This window comes from Camelina sativa, chromosome 20 (genome assembly GCF_030686135.1).
Source record: "Camelina sativa cultivar CO46 ecotype springtype chromosome 20, ASM3068613v1".
NCBI lineage: Eukaryota > Viridiplantae > Streptophyta > Magnoliopsida > Brassicales > Brassicaceae > Camelina > Camelina sativa.
In genome coordinates, this window is record NC_141899.1 from 11114851 (window position 1) to 11136647 (window position 21797).

General features: G+C 34.6%; 4 protein-coding genes across 5 annotated transcripts; 1 reads left to right on the forward strand and 3 right to left on the reverse strand.

Moving 5' to 3' along the window:
* Window positions 1-4635: 4635 nt before the first annotated feature.
* LOC147918710 (uncharacterized) lies at window positions 4636-6818 on the reverse strand. The gene is made up of 5 exons (XM_087503656.1): window positions 6162-6818; window positions 5740-5869; window positions 5357-5650; window positions 5054-5275; window positions 4636-4968 (listed from the first exon to the last, which is right to left on the reverse strand). Exons 1-5 carry the CDS (start codon window positions 6230-6232, stop codon window positions 4636-4638), a joined length of 1050 nt encoding a protein of 349 aa, XP_087359782.1. The 5' UTR covers window positions 6233-6818.
* A 2728-nt stretch (window positions 6819-9546) lies between these two features.
* LOC104770530 (putative RNA 3'-terminal phosphate cyclase-like protein) lies at window positions 9547-11628 on the forward strand. Its single transcript, XM_010494968.3, has 6 exons — window positions 9547-9858; window positions 9979-10128; window positions 10438-10616; window positions 10708-10883; window positions 10970-11180; window positions 11280-11628. The coding sequence occupies exons 1-6, from the start codon at window positions 9660-9662 to the stop codon at window positions 11487-11489; spliced, it is 1125 nt and encodes a 374-aa protein (XP_010493270.2). The 5' UTR covers window positions 9547-9659; the 3' UTR covers window positions 11490-11628.
* A 34-nt stretch (window positions 11629-11662) lies between these two features.
* LOC104770531 (DNA polymerase epsilon subunit B-like) lies at window positions 11663-15078 on the reverse strand. Its single transcript, XM_010494969.3, has 13 exons — window positions 14799-15078; window positions 14537-14705; window positions 14192-14345; window positions 13971-14102; window positions 13739-13816; window positions 13256-13360; window positions 13063-13143; window positions 12832-12962; window positions 12646-12740; window positions 12459-12558; window positions 12269-12383; window positions 12066-12176; window positions 11663-11982 (listed from the first exon to the last, which is right to left on the reverse strand). The coding sequence occupies exons 1-13, from the start codon at window positions 14965-14967 to the stop codon at window positions 11842-11844; spliced, it is 1581 nt and encodes a 526-aa protein (XP_010493271.2). The 5' UTR covers window positions 14968-15078; the 3' UTR covers window positions 11663-11841.
* A 159-nt stretch (window positions 15079-15237) lies between these two features.
* Window positions 15238-17719, reverse strand: LOC104770532 (uncharacterized). 2 transcript variants are annotated; one of them, XM_010494971.3, is made up of 7 exons: window positions 17148-17719; window positions 16960-17036; window positions 16808-16873; window positions 16457-16699; window positions 16164-16325; window positions 15831-15920; window positions 15238-15612 (listed from the first exon to the last, which is right to left on the reverse strand). In XM_010494971.3, the coding sequence occupies exons 1-7, from the start codon at window positions 17450-17452 to the stop codon at window positions 15422-15424; spliced, it is 1134 nt and encodes a 377-aa protein (XP_010493273.2). In that variant the 5' UTR covers window positions 17453-17719; the 3' UTR covers window positions 15238-15421. The 2 variants fall into 2 exon arrangements, with proteins under 2 accessions (XP_010493273.2, XP_087362236.1); XM_087506110.1 differs by having other exon boundaries at window positions 16960-17054; window positions 17148-17551.
* Window positions 17720-21797: the final 4078 nt, after the last annotated feature.

Consider the following 21797-nt stretch of genomic DNA (forward strand, 5'->3'; position numbering starts at 1 on the left):
AGGTGAAACATTTTAAAACGAAAAAGCGACATATTTTTTTTAGAAAACGGATTCATGTTAAAAGCATATAATAAAATACTATATATCACATCATATTAAAAATAATAAACAACTTTACAATACCATTCAACTAAAAAATAAAACGTAACTATTTAATTTTTTTACAACAAGTATACATCAAAATAATTTTTATTAAAAAAATAAATCATTATCATAATATTCATTTTTCTCTATTCCATCAAACAAAATAGTTTCAAACTTTTGTGTTGTCGAGAAAATATCAAAATTAAGTCTTTCTTTAGTTAAATTAATCCAATATTAGCCACTTCCAACTTCGAATATGTGATTCAAGACACTGATATATTTCTAAATACTAACCATGCTCTTTTAAAAGTAAATATTAATTAGTATGTAAAATTCAAAATCAAAAAATTAATTTTTGAGTTTTTATTAGAAAATATCAAAAATAGTTTCACATTTCTTATATATTTGTGACATCAAATTTTAAGTATTTGTTTTTTATAAGTGGGAGTGGATGCCAAATCCGGTGGCAGAAAAATAAAGGAAGAGAAAGAGGGGAAACAAAAATTTAAAAGTTTTAAAACATTTTTTCTTTTATTTTCTTTTATTTAACTACTTATTATTATTTAACTACTTATTATTAATACAAAAGGTGGAAATAAAAAGCAACGAAGATTGGAGAGAATTTTTCTTCTTTTGGATGGAATTTTTCCATTTCGTGTTGTCTATTTCAGCGTAGCAAATTCAACAAATGGGAGGATGCCACATGTGCCAAATGAGGTGACCAACTACGTCTAGGTTAGTGAGAATAAAATTTTTAATTTATTAATCAAATAATTTATATATACATTTTTAAAAACATTTATAAAATAAATTCTAAAGTTGACACTTATTTATAGGTATGCCATTGGTAATAAATAATTAATTTAATAATAAATTAACTCTATTTATATTTGGTTTTTTTTTCAAATTAACTCTACTTATATTTGGTTTTTTTTTATAGAAACTAAGTGTTTTAAAAGGTAACAAACATAATTGTAAATGTATACAGATTTTATTTTTTTATTTTATAAAATCTGTATTTTATAAATTTGAAGAGGTATTGTTTTTTAAAAATTTGAAAAACTGATTTGATAAAAGTGACTTTTAGCCTCACATACTATATTTTACTTTCACGGATTTCGTATGATGAGTTTTTGCGGATTAAAAATCTTTGAACATGTTGCGTGATCCGCCTAGCATGGCGGGCTTGGACTATAGAACCAACACTAAAAATATTAGTTTATTTCATATACTATAGATTTTTAGTCATAGTTTAGAAAATTAACTTATAAATTATTTAGTATATGAACTACAACATATTACACATACTACAACACATTCTTAACATTCCAAAAAAAAACAAATATTGTATACACATAAAAATATACACTAATATACCATATAGGCATATACCTCTGTTTAATTATAGAAAACAAAACTAAGTGTTTTAAAATTTTATATTCTATCTAATAACAAATTTAATGTAATTAGGTTATAAACTGTATAAAATGTAAGAAGAAGAAAAAATATTCTAAACAAAATTATAAATTAATTAGATAAAATTTAATTAATTGGGAATTTAAAAACTAAATAAATTAAAAATTATTATTTAAAATACATTAATTTATAATTTAGTCTGCGGTGTACCGCGGGTGAAAACCTAGTCTATATATACATTTTTAGAGACATTTATAAAATAAATCCTCAAGTTGGCACTTATTTACATGCATGCCATTAGTATTAAATAACTAATTTAATAAAAAAATTAACTCTATTTATATTTGATTTTTTTTTATAAAAACTAAGTGTTTTAAAAAGTAACAAACATAATTGTAAATGTATACAGATTTTATTTCCTTATTTTATAAGAAGGTGAGTGAAGAGGTATTGTTCTTTAAAAATTTGAAAAACTGATTTGATAAAAAGTGATTTGTAGCCTTTTTTGCGGATTAAAAATCTTTGAACATGTTGCGTGATCCACCTAACATGACGGGTTTGGACTATATAACCAATCCTAAAACTATTAGTTTATTTCATATACTATAGATTTGTAGTCATAGTTTGGAAAATTAACTTATAAATTATTTAGTATATGAACTACAAAATATTACACATACTACAACACATTCTTAATATTCTTAAAAAAAAATTGTATACACATAAAAATATACACTAACATACCCAGGGGCGGACCTACTAAGGAAGTAGGTGGGTCACCTGACCTGGGTAAACTAGATAAATAGTTTGTTTTTACAAGTAATTACATAAAATTTCAGTAGCACAGATGGTAAATTCTGTACTGTTGACCTCTCCATACCCGAGTTCGAACCTCCAATATGACAAAATTTTATATTCTATCTAATAACAAATTTCATGTAATTAGGTTATAAAATATATAAAACGTAAGAAGAAGAAAAAACATTCTAAACAAAATTTTTATTTTAATTAGATAAAATTTAATTAATTGGAAATTTGAAAACTAAATAAATTAAAAATTATTATTTAAAATATATTAATCTATAATTTAGTCTTGCAGTGTATCACGGGTGAAAACTTAGTGTACATACATAGTTGTAAAGTTATAAAAACATTACAGATACATTGTCTTTAATTAAGAAACCAATTAGGTTAAGAGAAAAAGAAAAACAGAAAATTCTAGGTAAGGTCGAAGGAGCCTTATGGTCTGAGCGCTTTGGGGCCACCGTACCAATCGCGGTGAGATTGACGGATCCTATTGGAGGAATTATCGGAAGTGGGGTGAAAGGACCGAACGCAACGTACGTAGCCACAAATATATGCTAAATGGTGTACAACCTGAAGGAATTTTTATCGTTTCATAATATTCTTTATTATCTCTTTGAGAGACAATTTAATTATAATAAAAGAGAGAGATATGATATCATATCACTTTACTGTTTCTCTCGACCATCCAATTAAAACAAAGGATATATGATCTCATGCAAATTCGTACGGTAAACATGTATGATATATTCCCACGTGAGTCTCGTAGATCCCAAGTTATTTGCCATATTTGTATGTCACGTGTTAATGTGTTATGGATTGGATTGGATACACCACTTACTAATTTCTTGAGAATCCACTTCACAATCTTGCACGATTTAGCTCATGCGTGAGTTGTGAAATTTATAATAGGGATATAATCCTTTTAAAATGAAGAACAAGAAGAAGATATATATACATGGTTCGTATCGTGTACTCCAACTGATTTACAAATTTATGTATGATGTATAAATTTCTTGGATATTTAATCGATATTTAAATTATATGTATAAGAGGATTATAATTTATCGTGTATTCCAACTGATTGTAATTAGTATTTGCAAAATGGAAAAATTACTCTTATATATATATACTAGAATATGATCCGTGCTAGAACATGGGTTGAAATTCCTTCATTTTGTTTATTTTGGTAATTTTTATTTAAAATATTGTATATATAATTATTTTATTTGTTTTAAAAGGTTTTTTTGATGGAAATACTATGACATGAAATCATATACTTAATATGACTTATGAAAATTTACTTGTAATCTACGAAAAAGTGATTAATTTCTATTAATAATGAGATTTTTTTTTTGTCTATATATGGTTAGTTAAATATTCTTTGAGATTTTATTTTATTCTTTGGAATATCTTTTTAATAAGATCATAATCCTAAATCTATATAACATATCAAATAATTAATCTATATAATCTATCAAATAATTAATCTTAGTTATAACCAATATTAATATTATATGATCTACCAATTTGAAGTCGTGTACTTCTGTTTTATTAAATAGAGGATATTTGTTTTTTTGGCAAACACTCTTATATATATTCATGTTTTTTAATTAGTAAACTGTAAACACAAGTATACCACAAACATTTAATTAGTAAACACTCTCATATATGGACAAAATTGGATGAACACCCCAGTAGTCCTAGCCGTAAACGATGGATACTAGGCGCTGCACGTATCGACCGTGCAGTGCTGTAGCTAACGCGTTAAGTATCCCGCCTGGAGAGTACGTTCGCAAGAATGAAACTCAAAGGAATTGACCACTACAAGAAAACATGGATTTACCGACTGCAAAAACAGTAACTATACAGTCGCTAACTACTTAGTCACGACTGCTTGGCGACTGACATACGTAGTCGCTAAACAGTGCGTCGCTAAAAAAATCAGTCGCTAAAAAGTCGCTATGGAGCTACTAATTGGCGACTGTTAATTGGGGTCGCTCTTCCCTCGCCAAACAGTCGCTAAAGTTGCGACTGAATTGCAACGCTTTAGCGACTGATATGGTTACTAATTTGCGACTGTTTGAGTTCTGTTTTGTTTACGTTTTGGTGACTCTTTTGCGACTGTTTAATTATCATGTTTTTTAAAAAATTATGCTAAAAATGCATTATTTGATTTTGTAATACCAAAACTGATTAAGAAAACATGTACTAAAACATAACAAACATGAAATTAAACAACGACATAAGTACCATGTTTTTACAAAAGTTGCAAAAGGTCCAAAAAACATCTAAATATCCAAGAGTATTGCAAATATTACATGAAGGAACCTAACTTTGAAAATCATCAGGGTTTGGGTCATTGGTTTGAGACTCAAGGAAGGCGACATAGTTCGGGTTGGTCTTGAGAAAACTCACCAAGCGTGAGATCTCTGCTTGTTGCTCAGATGCAACCCGCAAAGCCTCAGCTGCAACCCGTGAAGCCTCTGCGTCACGCTGTGCTTGTAGAGCTGCTTGTTCCTCTATCTTGCGGTTAGCGTCTTCAAGCTGTTGTTGTAGGGTTGTGAAAGTAGAAGAGCTTCCAGGGTACTTCCGCTTCCCGTTGATGTAACTTCCTAGGCTTCCAACTCCAAAGTATGTTCCTCTATCATTGACGTAAGTAGACTCCATACACAAAACAGAGAGAAAGAGTTATTATAATTACTTAACAATGAAAAACTTAATAGCTTATTAGAAAGAAGCAAATTACCTGAAGAAAGAGTTCATCATCCTCCTCGTGAGATAGCTCTGATCGACGTGAAGTACCATCTGAAGACTCATCATTATCCTGAGCAGCCAACTTAGCTTCCCTTCTTTTCTTATATGCCTCATGAACTGCTTGCGCTTTCTTATCCACAAAAGTACCATCTTTTTTAGTATGAGTCCTGAGAAAAACTTCAGGAATAGTTGGCGGCCTTCCCAATTCTACTTCCTGGAATGTTAGACAATGAAAAGGTTAGGAACCAGTTGATGTCAAGTAATTAAACAATGAAAAGGTTATGATGTAACTCACCATCTCTTGTTCGATTTGTAAGTAAGACTTCGGCCCTGATACATGTTTGTGAGGGCCAAGACCATTACGGTCAGACATTCGAGCTGCTGAAGTGGTTGCACTCTTTGCCATGGCTTCTTCGGTGTCCCAATAGTCACACATTTCTTTCCAAAGAGTTCTCTCAATCCACCTCGGTTTCACTTCCTGTCGCTGAGCTGCTGCCTTGGAAACCATGTCTTTCATACGGTTTTGACAAATCCTATAGAACTTTACTTGAACCACACCGGTTAGAGAGGGATCCCAGGTGTGTGTTTTCTACAAAAAAAGACTAGTGTTAGTGATAAAAAAAACCAAGACAAAAAGCTATAAATACAGAAATCAAATTGAAAGGAGTAGAAGTTTACCGCGAATTCCAAGAAGTAACCTTCTCTTCTTGAATTCGGAACACAACCCCAACTGTAAAATGGACCATCAAACTTGTTTGTAAACACTTTTGTAATCTGTCGGGTAAGTGATGACTTGTCATGTCCAAACCTTCAAACAAAAACAAATCAGTAGTTAAATTCTAATCAAACACAAACAAATCGATCAATCCAAGTAAACCGGCGTAAATGATTGATCAAAAATAAATTCTAATCCAAATTCTAGTCACAAACAAACACAATCAAATTCTAGTCACAAAATTTAATTCTCATAGTACTATGATTCTATGAATTCTAATCCAAATTCTAGTCACAAACAAACAAACACAATCAAATTCTAATCCAAACAAACAAACACAATCAAATTCTAATCCAAAATTCAAAATTCTAATCCAAATTCTTACCAAGTGGTTCCACGCTCTAATGAGGGAGAGAGGACAGTGGTATACTTCTCACGGCCTGGTTGGACAAGCATGTCATGTAAAGAAGCGAGTACATCAGCTGGGAGATTTGCTTCTCTTGCACCATCATCCTCCGAATTAGCTTCTTCCTCATGTGAGTTTTGCGCTTGAGAACTGTGAAGCGATGCAGAAGCTGCTCGAGGTTGACCAGGTTGAGAAGGGGGTGGTCGATGAGACTGTCGAGGTAGAGGAGACTCTCGTGGTAGATTCGAGACTTGAGGAGACTGTCTATGACGATTCGAGACTGACGGTTGAGGAGACTCTCGAAGTTGACTCGAGAATTCTGGTGGATTCGTCGCGGAGGCCAGAGGTTGAGGAAAAGGACGCCTGGTTGGATCTTCGCCGGAAGGGGATGTTCCGGGAAAGGTCCTCGAGTGCTGGAACAGATTGGTTGGAGGTGGATAGTCTCGGTAAGAAGGTGTAGGTCTCGCTGGAGCCTGGAGGTTTGGGACAGGAGTTCCCTGAGAATCAGTCTCTGGAACTCGATGGTTCGCCGGCGTGAAGGTATACTGGGGAGGAAGATTGTCGGGTCTGTGATTCGCCGTTTGTGAGGTTCCAGAGGTTCGATTAGAGGTGTTTCTTCTTCCTACGCCTCTTTTCTTTTGTCCAGCCATCAAGGGTTTACGGTTTCGTCGAGTGAGGGAAATTTAGATCTAGGGTTTGTGAGGTTTCGCCGTTTCGTCTCGAAGAAGAAGAAGAAGAAGAAGAAGAAGAAGAAGAAATGAGAAAAGATTAGGGTTTTCGTGTTTTGTCACGAAATTAATGGGTTTTCGATTTTTTGTCACGGCCCAAATTTTGTTAAGGCCCAAATTTATTAAAGCAGTCGCTAAATAGTAGCTCTTTAGTCGCAATCTTTTAGCGACTGTCAAACTGGTCTCTAAATTAGTCGTAAATTGGCGACTACACTACGACAATATGCATCAGTCTCCAATTAGCGTCTACTAGGCGACTGATTTATTTTAGTAGGCATTCAGTAGCTAAACAATCGCAAATCAGTCGCTAAATTTAGCGACTGTGTTTTTAGTCGCAAATTGCAGTAACCAATTACATGTTTTCTTGTAGTGGACGGGGGCCCGCACAAGCGGTGGAGCATGTGGTTTAATTCGATGCAAAGCGAAGAACCTTACCAGGGCTTGACATGCCGTGAATCCTCTTGAAAGAGAGGGATGCCTTCGGGAACGCGGACACAGGTGGTGCATGGCTGTCATGGAAGATAGTATATAATACTTTGCATTATCCTCTGTCACCGAACGAGAAATCCAAACGGGTAACATAAAATTTTGGTAAAGATTTTAATATCAGTGATCTAACTATGCAAAACTAAGGATTTCTAAATAATCCTCTTTAAATTGCGGTGCTCTTTTCTTTGCATATTATTGTCCTTTGAGATTTTCAATGCAACATACATTTTATGTGAAAACTAGTTTAGAACGTTATATAAGTACTGATTGATAGAAATCAAGCTTGTAATAAGTTGTAAGTAAATTACGATGTATTCAATGATTCAAGATGTTCCGTAACAAAACCAAAGAGGATAAGAAAGAAAGGTGGCCGACAACAAATAAATAAGGATTCAGAAGGCACCGATTCATGAGACTAGGCATACAACAAAAGATGAAAAGAAAAGCAGCTTTCATTGTTATAAATATATTTTTGTATGTGGTTACAACTTATTTTCTAATTCAAAATTTAGTTTTGAGAATAAAAATAGCAAGGATCAAATACACACCTTACAAACACGCACCTGCAAGTAGCATTCAAACAAGTAGAACAATTTAAAATCATGTTACAATTTCCATGTCAGCTTTTTAAATATGTTTACTCGGAAATATTTTTTATTTAACAATCATATTCAATGGATGCTAGTGTTTCACGTCTATCCAATTGTCATTGTATTATTCTCGTTAGAAATAGCTTTAGTTACATCAAAACCTCAAGATTGATAGTAAATTTGAGGTTGTAATTTGAGCTAACTGAAGTGGTGCATATATGTAAGATGAAATGGTAAACTAAAGGACCAAGATGCAAAATGAAAGTGGAAAGCAAGAAGACTTGAGTTGGATAGTGAGTTGTACGGACAAAACTATGCGTTTTAGATCTAATTGTCCGTACAATCGAATTATACGGGTTTAATCGCAATTTAAGAGGTTGTAATTAATGTCTTTTTCTCTTTTGTTTGACGAGACATCGCTTTTGTTTGTTTTTTTTTTCCTAAAAGAAAGAAAAAAGCTAATGTCTTTGGTATATTTTGTGTTTGGTAATCAGTCACACCCATGTTTTCTTGTTTTCTTTTGTGCCAAATCTTTTGATTTGCAAAATAGAACCTTGCTTACGGTAGTGGAATTTTGTTTGGAACGTTTACAATACTATTGTTAAATTGGTATATTGTAATTAACTTTACAAATAATAAGGCTAGTTAGATGACTGTTAATTAAATGATGAATGTAATTGCTACATTAAAGCATTTTGAAACACACATGTATCTGCGTAAAATGAGAGATGTATATGTTCGTAAGAACATTTAACAAATGGGATGGCCCAACACTATAATTCTGTTCAAATCATAAATACTTAGATTGCACTAAAGTTTAATTGTGGCTGTCGTCATTTTATTGGTGACTACTTTTTGGAGATAGCATAAAATCTACAGGGAGAATTTGGTGGGCAATCACTAAAATCTTTGAGTTTTTTTTTTTCTTATAAAAACTTTTAAGTATTTGATTTTGGGTTAGTATTCAAGGAAATTATCATAAATACCACTAAATTAGTTTTTTTTTTTCCTTCCAAAAATACTATTATTACTTTAGTTACCACTAAAAAGTATTTTCTCTAAAAATACCACAAACTAAAACTAAACTTTAAACCTTCAAAACTAAATCATAAATCCTAAAAAGTAAATTTTAAACTCAAAGTATTAAAAAACCTAATTTTTAAAATTATAAATCCTTAAACACTAATTTTTTCGTGTTGGACCAAAACTTTTGTAGTGATATTTTTTAAAAAGTTAATGATGAAATTTTTGGAACAAAACCTTAATTTAGTGGTATTTAGAGTATTTTTCATAATTTAATGTTTAAAGTTTTATTGGTGAACACAAAACAGTAAATTTTCAACTATTTTATTCGTTGAAATGAAAACATTTGTTATATAGTAAAATTTCTATACATAGAGAGTGAGAGTGATTGTTCTAATATTTTTTCTTTCCGTTATATTAGAACTTAACCTGAATGTAGGAACAGAAGTAGAGGGGAAAAAACATTTATGGGCCTAAGGCCTGAATCAGTAAAGCCCAAACGAAAAAATAAAAATAAGCCTCATAAGTGTGAATTTGGTGAGAAGAAGGTCATCGTGGTTGGGATTTAGGGTTTAAGAAATCGTCTGAAAGGGATAGATTCGAGAGAGAGAGAGAGAGAGAGAGAGAAGGCCAGAGGAAAAAAAAAAATGGGCAAGACAAAGAAGATGAAGGGAAGCCAAAGCTTCAGGCAAAGGCTGCTTCTTTCAACACTTTCATCAACACGTATCACAATCGATGAGATTCGTTCCGACGATATGATTCCTGGTCTCCGTCCCCACGAGATTTCTCTTCTCCGCCTCATCGAAACTGTCACCGATGAAGCCGTCGTTGAGGTTAACGAGACCGGTAAGTGTGTTTCACCTTTTCTTTTGAGCTCAAGCTTATATGATTGGACTACAGATTTGTATCAATTTGGGTTCTTTTTATATAAATTTGATTGGTTCTGTTGCAATATCTATTTGGCAGGTACTCAGTTAAAGTACAAGCCTGGAATTATAATGGGAGGGAAGAACTTGGTTCATAACTGTGCCCTGAGTCGATCCATTGGCTATTATCTGGAGCCATTGGTTGTGTTAGCATTATTTGGCAAGAAGCCCCTTTCTATTAGGCTCAGAGGTAACCAACTAGTTTCCTTCTCCAAATTATGCATCTTCAGTACCTGACTTATTGTTAATTTTGCTCTTCGCTGTGAGCTTGAAGAAGATAGAAGCTTTAGAGTAGTTAGGGTATATGAGAAAAATATGAATGTTCTTAGGTGCTATATATGGATCACTGTACTTGGTTTTGACCATATGAAGTTTGGGCTGTAGGCTTGAGTCATTCATTACATTATATTTGAAAAACTGAAAGGTTACAGTTTTAAAAAGCAAGCAAATGGGATTTTGTTATATGATCTGAGGGAGCAATTATATTTAACTTTTGTAGGAATTACAAATGATCCAAGAGACCCGAGCGTTGACACATTCCGTTCCACTACGTTGCAAATCTTAAAGCGTTTTGGAGTCCCTGAAGAGGGTTTAGACCTTAAAATCGAAGCCCGTGGAGTAGCTCCAGATGGGGGTGGAGAAGTTCTCTTAACAGTTCCAACTGTTAAGACTCTAACTGTATGTACTTGTTAATTTCCTTTTTTTTTTTTTCTTCCTCACTGCACACTTCATAAAGATTTCTTATCTGTTATATCGGTGCTTGCTTCAGGCGGTTCATTGGGTAGAAGAAGGAATGGTGAAGAGGATACGTGGTAGCACTTTCTCTACAAGAGTGACTACTGACTTTGAACATTCCATGAGATTCGCAGCTCGTGGAATCTTTAACAATCTCCTGCCTGATGTTCACATTACCCTAGATCACAGAGCTGGCTCTCAGGCTGGAAAGTAAGAAGATATTAACTCAAAAAACAAAAAACGAGAGATACTTGATTGATAAGAGCTGAATCGTTTTGATAAATACGTTATTGCAGATCTCCGGGATATGGGATCTCATTGGTAGCAGAAACAACTACAGGGTGTTACATGTCTGCAGATACAACAGTGTCTTGCTTAAGAACAGACGAAACTGAGCTTGATGTAGAGAAGAAAGAGAGATTGCCAGCAGAAGACACAGGCGCTGAAATAGCTTCATGGCTTCTTCATGAGATTGAGAAAGGTGGAGTTGTCGATTCAACCCACCAGGTACGTTTTAAAATTCTAAGCATTACCATAGACACCCAAATGGATTGCTTTTAAAATAATGATTTTAACTGCGTGTTGTTAATTCTCTGGATTCTACAGGGGTTGCTATTTATACTGTGTGCGTCATGCGAACCAGACTTGTCAAAGGTTCGAGTGGGAACGTTATCTCCTTATGGTGTGGAGACGTTGAGGAACATACAAGAGTTTATGGGAATTCAGTTTACAATCAAACCTGATCCATTGACAGGGACTGTTATACTCAAGTGCGTTGGAAGTGGTTTAGTTAACCTCTCCAGAAAGCTGTCTTGATTTCGTACAATTGTTGTTGTGTTTTGTCAACACAAACAGCTTCACAGTTTTTGTCTAAATGAAACTTTAAATGGATGTGTATTCTCGACCTTGTTGTAATGGCAGTTTTACATTTAAATTTATGCATTTTCGTCCTGGATATACTTTGTTTTGACAATTTAGATACACTGATATAATAGCACATACTCGTCCGGATTGAACTGAATTTATGAATAACTTTTGGGTTACATTAACGACATCCTATAAGGGGTACTGTAATAAGAGTACAACAGAGAAGCAAAGAATAGGATACGAAGTACTTTTAAGCTCAGACTTGTCTGCTAATTGATCTTCATGGAATGTTAAAGGAGAATCACAAAGCAGAGCGTTCGACTTTTTGATTCGAAGGTCGATAAGCTACAAAGGTGCTATCAGTTGAGAAGGAGCCTGGATTGAAACATGTGGTTCCCCCGAATCTGCATACCGCTTGCTCACTCTTGTCACCTAATACTATCTGTTTTAAAACAACAGGTAACTCTTTATTCTAAGAAATTTTTGGAGTGGACTTAAATCTACAATAAGAAGATTTATGAATACCGTATGAGGAGTTGGGTACAGTCGAAGAGAGTGATCGTAGTTCCAAATGATGGGTTGCACCATGAGAGGTAGAGGGCACAGATGGCTCTGATGAGTTATTGTGTATACAAGCTGCACCAACAAGTTTCAGGAGTTGTCCATCATTACCCAAATTTTTTTAAAATCATTAGTAAAAAAATAATGGAGACGAGAAATGTGTTTACATGCTTAAAAGGGTCCTCAGTTTCTTCCGAGGAAGGGGTTACTAAGCATGAACGACGCATCCTATACAGAAGATCTTGTCGGAAGAACACAATCTCTTGGTTATAGAACTTTACTCTGCATTGTATAAACACAAGATTATGCTGCCGCTTTATAAAGACACATCGTTCACACACCGTATAGAAAAGTCACCTGCAAGGATTGCTTGAAAATATTGCATTGGGTATAATGTTCCTAAGCTCTTCTGTTAAATAGTTCGGTAAAGCGCATCTTGGCAAGACTGTTGAGGGACCTGTCAGATAACATGAGTTTGTTAAAGTCATCTCGCCTCATGGACTTCTGTTAAAGATTATTTCGATACTAACGGTGGTGATAGTACCTGCGTCATCAGGACCTGGAATGAATAAAAACCGACTATTTTCTTTCAGCTTTGGATGGTTTTCAATCATCCTCCCAAGTTTACCAAACTGCTCCCTGCAAATGATACAGATACATGTCATCGAGAAAATATAAGAACAAATTTCCATTAACAATTGAAGAGACTCTAACTACAACAATATCTTACCTAAGGCTTGAATAAGAACCAAAGGTTAAGTTGCATGGGCGAGAACAAAAATTTCCCATAAAAACAAACAAGGAGGGTACTGTCTTCACTCTTTCAAAACCGTCAAGAACAGTTTTCAGCTTTCCGATAACCTTCTCTACGGACAACATATTGTGCCGATCAAGCAATGTCACAAAAGGAGCATAGTCATACAGATAAATGCTAAATAGAGTACTTGATACTCCAACTCACCTCTTCGTCGTCCAACCAGATGTCAGACAATATGACATATGTGTCATCCACAGCTTGTCTTTCAAGGTCTGCTAGTCGTATCTGTTTGCAGGCAAACAAAAAACATATTATGTCTGCTGTCACTTTGTAAGGGATGCATTGAAAAGTTACAAAATTCTCAATCTGGGAGTACAAACAACAAATCAAAGATTACCGTCTCTTCTTTAGTGTGTGTGCCGCCTCCGAAGAAGTCACATTCAGAATGTGTCTTTAGTGTTTTGTCCCTGTCTTCTAAGGGAGGAAACCCACAGGTAATCACCTTCACCATTCACCACAAGATGAGAATACAATTTTAGAAGAGGAAGAGTAGGTCAAAGAACGTATTTTGAAAAAAACTGAGCTTTCTTACAGGCCATCATTCTGCTGATGAGAACAAACATTTGCATAATCCCTCGAATCTATTCTAAGTGTTTTACGGAGAATTGTGTACGTATGTTTTGTTAAAGAGGAGACCCTATACATGACTACTATGACTTAGTTCAAAGTTCCTTCATATAGATAGTGACCCTAATATGATCAATAAAATAAAATCTATGTGCCTCTCAATAGATTATCTCCCTGGTTTAAAAGTAACTAACTCAGAATGTGGGAGAGAAAAGGCCCAGCAGCAAAAGTGCCACCTTCAAGTCTAATTTACCTGAAAGATACCGTTGACCTGCATTTCGCCTTCTGCCAAAATTATAGTATTCTCTGTGAAGAATCCTGTTGTTATCTTGTACTGATCGTCAAAGAAAACAATTCATAGGACAAATAACTCAAACACTATTCTTTACTAAGTCTTTATAAGAATGAGACTTCAAATATTCTGTTCAAATGCAATGTCTAGCTTTTGCAGATATTTGATGTTACCAACTTAAAAAAAAGGATATTGCTTTGGACAGATCAATCTCTACAGAAGCTGAAAGGTCTTCCAAGTAGAAATGTCCATCTTCCAACTGTGAAATCACGCCCATCACCCATTTCCTTCCTCTTTGAGAAATTAGAGACTGAATCGAAGATATCTACTAGTAAGAAAGAGACACAACAAACTCCTTAGTATCAGATTTAACAGAAAGAACCCAAAAGAGAAATGGAAAAAACGTAGACCAACCTCATTGTTCTCAAACTGCGACATTTCAGCATCAAACGCTGGCCTAGTAAAATGCTCTGCGCGAGAAACTCTCTGCGACAGCAACATGAATCGTTCCCTGTATAACGCTGTTTTTGCATAAGCCTCACCATGAATAGGCAGGCTCTTCGTATGCCTTAGAATCAATTCACAATTTAACAATCAATCAGTCCAAAATCGGTTCTACAATCAACAACGGGCAAGAGAACGTATCATCACTATAAATATAAAGCTCCAACATCTAACCACCTAACAATTCATCAAACTCATCTTAAGGAACTCAAAATGGAGACAGTCTTAGTAGGAAAAAGTAGAGAGAGGCCTTACTCGTTGAACATTTTTTTAACAGCATCATATCCAAACTTAGGCACTAGAAACGCGTCGATGACGGCCAACGAAGAAGCACTAGTTGTAGGTTCTTCCGGCGCGTTATGAGCTCCCAGCAAACGATTAATCAATCCTCGAACTGATTCAGCGTCCACAGTGGAAGATTCATCTGCAACAAGAAAAATCCAACGACTTCAGAATCGATGATATAATATTCATAATATTAACGCGGAATAATACGAGAAAGGATTGGGCAAAATACGAGATTCCTGGAGGTTATCGAGGAGAAGATCGATAGCTTCTCCGTCAGCGTCGTCGGGAAATTGATCGGCGAAAACGAGAATCTCGTCTAAGGCATCGACCTTGAGTTTGTAGCTTCTGTTTTTGAATTTCTTCTGAATCAGCTTCCTCTTCTGACTGGTACTGCTCATCCTCGCTACTTCTCTTCTTCGTTTCTCTGAATCTGCGAAACGATTTTTTTTTTCTCCTCTTTTTGTTTTTTTTTGTTACTCTTTTCTCTTTAATTTCTTTTTGGGCGGCAAAATTCTGGAAAAAATCCCCAAATCGGCGGGAAACGAATGTCTCCAAAGAGCCCTAGTCTGTGATTTTGCTAATTCGTTATTTTACATTATTGCCCCTCCAGCTAAACCAGGCGAGTCTTGAACTTTGGATGATAGTATAATAACCGGTTCAGATTTCAATTCCAGTTAAACGCTTTCAAACAATTTCATTAGACACACAGAAACACTACAAAACACACATTAGTAACTGCTTACAAGGATCACTCAAGTGTATTGAGGTTGTATATACCAATAAGCAGAGACAATATATAGAACCGATAAAGCCGGAAAATTGAGCAAGCCAAACTGGTATGGTTAATGTCAGTCAGTCATCTCCCCAAGCATCTTCCCGTTGTTTCTGTCTGGAGACAATCCGGTTTTTCCTGGCAGCTTCTTGGTCTCTTAGCTCTTTAGACCCGAATCCAGAAGCTGGTAGCTTCAATCCCATGCTGTGAGCAATCAACCGTTGAGCTGTTCTCGCTGATGTCTTTGGTCTTTGAGACGGCGGTTCCAAATCTAAAGTTGATTTCATTTAAAGATAACATAGTTACACATGTATGTTTTGGTGTTTCATTAATTACACAGCTTGATCAAGCAGATTAAGGAAGGAAGAATGGTGTGTTAACGTTCATAATCTAATGACATACAAGTGAAAGAAACTAGAAAGAGTTTTTCGGATGATACAAGAGGGAATAATTCTGCAGAACCGTCAAAGATAAAGAGTAGTAGATTACCTTTCCCGGAAATCGAGCCCAAAAGAGAATCGTGATCACCAAGAACACGTATGGTGAATGAACACTGAACATGGTTGCACGCCTCTAGAGCTGTGTCAAATATCAAAATACACAGCAAGAGTTAACTGTACAGGAGAAGATCAAATAAGATTTGTAAACTTAGTTAGGTTCAAAGGCAGAAGTTACATCTTCAACCCTAAAACAAGTTCAATGCAATATCTAATAACCCAAGACAACATCAGAACAGGGAAATTCTATTGCTTAGTAGGATAAAACTTAAATTCTTCCTAGTTAATCAGGTGTATGATCAAAATCGAAGTAACATATAAATACCAGCTGAAGGGGTTTTGAAGACTGCAAGTGCTGTTGTATCATTGACCCAACGAATGATAAATCCACTATCTTTGAAGTCTTTAAATAGCTTCTCCAAATCAGTAGTTCTCAAACTTGGAGAAAAACCAGCAAGTACGAGGACATGGCGTGTCCCATACTTGGCTGCATAAAAAAACAGAACAAAATTAAGGGACTGTGCAATCCTAATCCGATTGATTTAAACCTACAACTTATGGTTGTTACAGATACTACAATCCAAAAAGAGAAAGGAAACATTGAGACCAACAACTTACATTTCAGTGCTTCATCAGTCTTCTCTGAATCACGAGATACATCATTATCTTCTAAATCATCAAACCTCGACTCACAAAAGTCACGATCACTGTACATCACATCCCTCTTATAAGTAAATGTCCCCCTTCCACGCCTCTTAGGTCCTTGAACTTTAGGTTCTTCAACCGAAAGCTTTGATATTTCAGGTAACTCTCCTACATGGAGTAATTTTCTCGGTTCAAGATCTGCAAGGGCTTCCCAATCTGCAACAAAATCAAGGTTCTGTAAACATACACACATACATGATCCCATGATAATGAACATTTACAGGAGGTTAATGCATCTGCAAAGTCACAAAAAATGTGACATACCATCATCTGAAGAATCATGAGTAGCCGAAGTATTACTGGACACTTTTGTGGAATCCTTCGTTTTCCCTTTAAAGATCCATGAAAATGAATCAATAACAGCGTAAAAAAGGCGAAATCAGATAAGAAAACAATGAACATTACAGATGAACAACCATCAGGGGGTGAGACATTTGAGTCAGACTTGAGTCCATTGGAAGCAATAATTTGATTCTCTACATCGTCGGAACCACTGCAATCATAATAAACCCTAAGATCGATCATGAAACCAATACAATTTACCAAGCTTTCAAATTTCCCTAGAAAACACATTAAACTCATCTCTCTCCCTAATTCGTAGTACCTTGAAGATGCAAAATCACAATCCAACGCACGTTGCTTAATGAGGGAAGAACGAGTACGAAGCTCGTCGGATTTGAGGGAAAGCCCTTGAGAAGAGTAGAGATCCGCCAATTGGGTGAGCGCGGCTGCTAATTGAAGCCCAAACTCCGTTCTCTCGCCGGAGCCGGAGGAGGAAGAACCCAACCGCGACTGAAGATTGGTCACCAGAGACTCGAGAAACGAGATCGCCGCCGTGACGTCTCCGGCTGATACGAGATCCTCCACCCGCTCGCTCCAATTTGGTTCGTTTAGCCGCGTGGTCTCCATAGTTAGGTCACAGCGTGTCTGACGCTTTCAGAAATTGCTCACACGTATCCACCACACGAATTAGAAAGCTATGATTATATGATTCTGTGCTTTCTTCTTTATATATATATATTTTTTTTTTTGACGATCACTTCTTTATATATATCTCATCATAATCAATTTGAAATTTTAAAACATGTTAAATTATTTTATGGAAAATTACTATTTTAGTATTTTTCTATTCATAAAACTAGGAGGAAAACCAACAGGTTCTTGGTTCTTGATTCCAAATCCAAGCTGTACATCATAAATTTGTTAAAAAATGAAAAATACCCCATCCATTCACTCCCTCTTCTCTCAGCCAATCAGAATCTTCCATCTAATATTTTATTTAAAAAATAAATTAAAATTAAATTAAAAAGCAACCCAAATTAAGGAAAGAAATTATGTATACTTTTAATTAAGGAAAGTTAAATATTTGGTTTGGTTTAGATTTTTAAAACTAGAGTAGAATTATACGTCGGTTTGGGTTTACAAATGAAGTGGTTAGGGTTTAGATTTTACAATTAAAACGAAATTATATGTCGGTTTGAGTTTACAAATGAGGTGGTTAGGGTTTATATTTTACAATTAGAACAAAATTATATGTCGGTTTGAGTTCATAAATGAGATGGTTATGGTTTAGATTTTACAAGTAGAACAAAATTATATGTCGGTTTGGTTCACAAATGAGATGTTAGGGTTTTAGATTTCACAATTAGAACGAAATTATATGTCGGTTTGGGTTCACAAATAAGATGGTTAGGGTTTAGATTTTACAAGTAAAACGAAATTATATGTCGGTTTGAGTTTACAAATGAGATGGTTAGGGTTTAGATTTCATATATGTCGGTTTGGGTTTATTAAAAAACATTTTAAGTTTTTAATTTTATAATAATGTATACAGATTTTATTTCCTTATTTTATAAAGGATGAATGGAGATGGTTAGGAGTGAACCCAAATATTGTTCTTAAAAAATCTACCTAAATATCTTAAAACTCTACTCAAATCTCTCACAACACCAAAACATACAAACTCCACAACCCTTAGGTAGATTTGTTAGATTTTTTTTTTTATCTAAATGATTGTTGATTATGTGAGATTTACGGGAGTGATTTAGGAAGACTTTGGGTGATTGTGAGAAATCTTTTTAAGAATTAAAAAATGGGAAACAAGAATTTTTTTTTAGAAATTTTTTTTGTAGCACTCTGAATGGCTTCAACATCATCGATTGATGCAGACGCAAGAACAAGTTCAATGTAATTCTTGAGTCTTGCCTTCTTCTTCTCCTTTTGCAATCTAAAATCCTCTCTCTTTCTTGCTCTGTAGCTGTTGGGATTCTCTGTCCTCTTGCACAATCTCTTGGATACACACTCATCTGCACAAACAATTGTTTCCTTTAAACCCCAAGGTTTTTTCCACCTCATCTCCTCAAGCAAATTAGTGTCATTGTAGAAAGAAACTTAACCTAGAACTAATAGAGAATGGAATCTGAAGTAAGAGCTCAACAGCTTCTAAATTCGACAATGTTGTGGTTATAGAACATCATACATACAAACAAAATACCTTCATCGTACGTAAATACAACTATACAAGCATAACCTAGAAACATTACAGAACTAAATCGGAAGTGAGAGCTAGAGAGCTTCTAATTTCAGCACTTCATGTTTAACAGCATCATTCATGAATCAATCTCCTCAACCAATATAGATTTATCCTAACACAAGTAGAAGTCCACCTGAATAATCGATATCAAATATCAAACATAACTAAATAGTAGAAAGAATTGGAGAAGAGAAGTTTGAACCTGACGAAGAGAGAGAGAGAGAGAGAGAAAGAGAGAGAGAGAGAGAGAGAGAGAGAGAGAGAGAGAGAGAGGAGAAAGCTAAAGGAGGTCTAGAGTTTTAAGTCAATTGGGTCTCTCACGATGCAGTTTTTTTTGTGGGCATTTTTCTTTGTTTTGTTTTTAATTCCTTCAAATACCACCTCTCGTGGTGTGATTGTTTTGTTCGTATTTTCCAACTACAAAAGTGAATTCTTTTGAAAATTATTTGTTTAGTTTGAATAACAGTAGATTTGATATGATTTTTAAAAATACTTGATTGAATAACAAAGTATCGTGAATGATATTGGATGATTTTACATAAATTTCATTTTCAATAACATGAGATTTGGGAACAGATTTTAAGATCCTAATTTGAATAACATGTGATTTTGACAAACACTACACCACCGTCGAGGAGATCAAACGTTTCTGCCACCACCGCAGTCATATTTCTAATTATGGTGGAGGGTTCTTGTTTCATCACGTGTGTTGCCTAGTCTTGTTACGGGATACTCGTTTGGTAGCCACGGGAAGCAACCCTTTGATCGTGGACGAGCTGCGATGCAGATGACACAACGGAGGACAAAGTTCTTTTGGAGGGTGGAGTATTAATGGGCCATAGATATCTTAACAGCCCATATGTGCTAAGAAGCTAAATTCTCGCCTTAATTAAGTCGATTGTGTTTGTTGGTTTTCGTTTAGAAATTAGGTTAAATATTTGATTCATGTATATCTTCTATATTCTAGGATCTAGACCCGACATGTATAAATACTTCTACAATATTATGATAAAGGATATGAAGAAAAATAGTTAAAGTCTTGTGTTCTTATAAACTCTGATTGAGACCTTATCATCGTTACCGTGAGGTTCCAACACGGATTGCGTTACATAACATATCTGATATGGTACTACGAGGTGGTGACAGCTCCACGACTAATGGTCACATTGAAATAAGGTTTCAAGGATGCCTTCAAGAAGGCTAGCATATCAGTACCATTTCGTGTGTCTCTTGATGATGAAACAACAGTTAGCAATGACATTGTTGTTACGATATCAGGATAGGATTTGATGGTCCAGAGCAACTTTAACGAAACAACAATACGTAGGATCTTTATATCTACAAAAAGTATCCTAATCAAGACCCCTTTGGCCTATGTTGACGTTGATTTTCTAGGTGATGAGGCCATGCTTCTGGATTTGGGTATCACCATGCCTGCTGATCGTGACCTTGGTATCAAGCCAAACTCTATCTAATTCACTCGGCATGATCGTGTCATTTACACGAGACGTTCATGCACGGACATCTTTATATTCAATATCGCAACAAATACCTTCAAACGCTTGCCGGGTCTCTCTAACTTAAAGCTCATGGATGCTCGATGGTCTCTTCCGTCTTGATATGATTCTTTCTGCATTCCTTGTTCTTAAGAGATTTCTTACACCTTTCGTTTTTAATATCTAGTCGCCTTTTCTTTTTCTTTTCAAAACGTACAGGTTCGGGACCAAGGTTCTTAGTGGACATGGTGAATATATTGAAACATTAGAAATCAAAATATTATAAACATAGACACTGAACAATTAGCTGCCGGAAATTTGTTTTTTTATTTTATTTTACTAAGTTTTGAACCCATGCTACGTGTCGGTTTATTTGATATATTTTGATGAAAATTATATATACTCACTCCTTTTCAAAATATAAGAAATGACCACTTTAAAAAAGTTCAACCAATCATAAATAAAACTGCATTAAAAAATATTAAACTAATTTAAATTAGTATTAAGTAAAAATTTAAATTTCAGATACATAATTTTTAAAAATATAAAAATGAGTTATGTTATAAAATCAAATCAGATCAAAAAAATCATAAATTTAATTTGACGTCCATGTGAGGTGAATCAAACTGGTGACCTCACATATCCTAAACCATTTTTTTGACCACCAGAAAAACGAAATAATTTTATATTCTTGAATTTATCTCGTTTTCATATTTAATTGATCGCTACCACCTATGTTTTCGTGTTTTTATTTCAATGATTTTTTTTATTTTTCATACTATTTCTTGTCATTTTCATTGTCGAATTTTATGGTAATTGTCATCGTTACTTTTATCCAGTTCTTTATTATACTATTCTTCTTCTTTTTCGTCGTCAACTTTTTCACATTCTTCCACTGAAAAACCTTTTCTTTTAGACTACCATACAACTTGTTAACCCATCAAACTCCAAAACCAAAATCATTTCTTTTCTCGTAAAATTTGTGCAATTCATAAAGATCATCATAGTCAACACATGCATCCAATTATTAATAATTTCATCCATATACTTATTCGGATTTAGATCCACACATATTGAAACTTCTCAAATCAAAATCTTTACTCGCGGAAAAAGTAATATGAACACATGTATAGTTAAAACAATATTTGTGCTTTTCGTCGATCCTTCTTCTTTAAACACAAATAACATCAACTCAAGGTCTTGCGACGTCAATCCTTCTTTCTAT

What these genes read in the sequence shown, in the direction of transcription:
- LOC104770531 (XM_010494969.3), bottom strand. Translation starts at nt 14,967, where the DNA reads ATGAGCAGTACCAGTCAGAAGAGGAAGCTGATTCAGAAGAAATTCAAA. An exon ending in AGATTGATCTGTCCAAAGCA is followed by an intron (nt 13,817 to 13,970) that starts ATATCCTTTTTT and finishes GACGATCAGTAC; the next exon opens with AAGATAACAACAGGATTCTT. An exon ending in CTGAGGACCCTTTTAAGCAT is followed by an intron (nt 12,177 to 12,268) that starts GTAAACACATTT and finishes TTGTTGGTGCAG; the next exon opens with CTTGTATACACAATAACTCA.
- LOC104770532 (XM_087506110.1), bottom strand. Translation starts at nt 17,452, where the DNA reads ATGGAGACCACGCGGCTAAACGAACCAAATTGGAGCGAGCGGGTGGAG. An exon ending in TGTGATTTTGCATCTTCAAG is followed by an intron (nt 17,055 to 17,147) that starts GTACTACGAATT and finishes GATCGATCTTAG; the next exon opens with GGTTTATTATGATTGCAGTG. An exon ending in AAATGTCTCACCCCCTGATG is followed by an intron (nt 16,874 to 16,959) that starts GTTGTTCATCTG and finishes GGATCTTTAAAG; the next exon opens with GGAAAACGAAGGATTCCACA.
- LOC147918710 (XM_087503656.1), bottom strand. Translation starts at nt 6,232, where the DNA reads ATGCTTGTCCAACCAGGCCGTGAGAAGTATACCACTGTCCTCTCTCCC. An exon ending in GTTACTTCTTGGAATTCGCG is followed by an intron (nt 5,651 to 5,739) that starts GTAAACTTCTAC and finishes CTTTTTTTGTAG; the next exon opens with AAAACACACACCTGGGATCC. An exon ending in ATGATGAACTCTTTCTTCAG is followed by an intron (nt 4,969 to 5,053) that starts GTAATTTGCTTC and finishes TTGTGTATGGAG; the next exon opens with TCTACTTACGTCAATGATAG.
- LOC104770530 (XM_010494968.3), top strand. Translation starts at nt 9,660, where the DNA reads ATGGGCAAGACAAAGAAGATGAAGGGAAGCCAAAGCTTCAGGCAAAGG. An exon ending in CGTTGAGGTTAACGAGACCG is followed by an intron (nt 9,859 to 9,978) that starts GTAAGTGTGTTT and finishes TCTATTTGGCAG; the next exon opens with GTACTCAGTTAAAGTACAAG. An exon ending in TTGTCGATTCAACCCACCAG is followed by an intron (nt 11,181 to 11,279) that starts GTACGTTTTAAA and finishes TGGATTCTACAG; the next exon opens with GGGTTGCTATTTATACTGTG.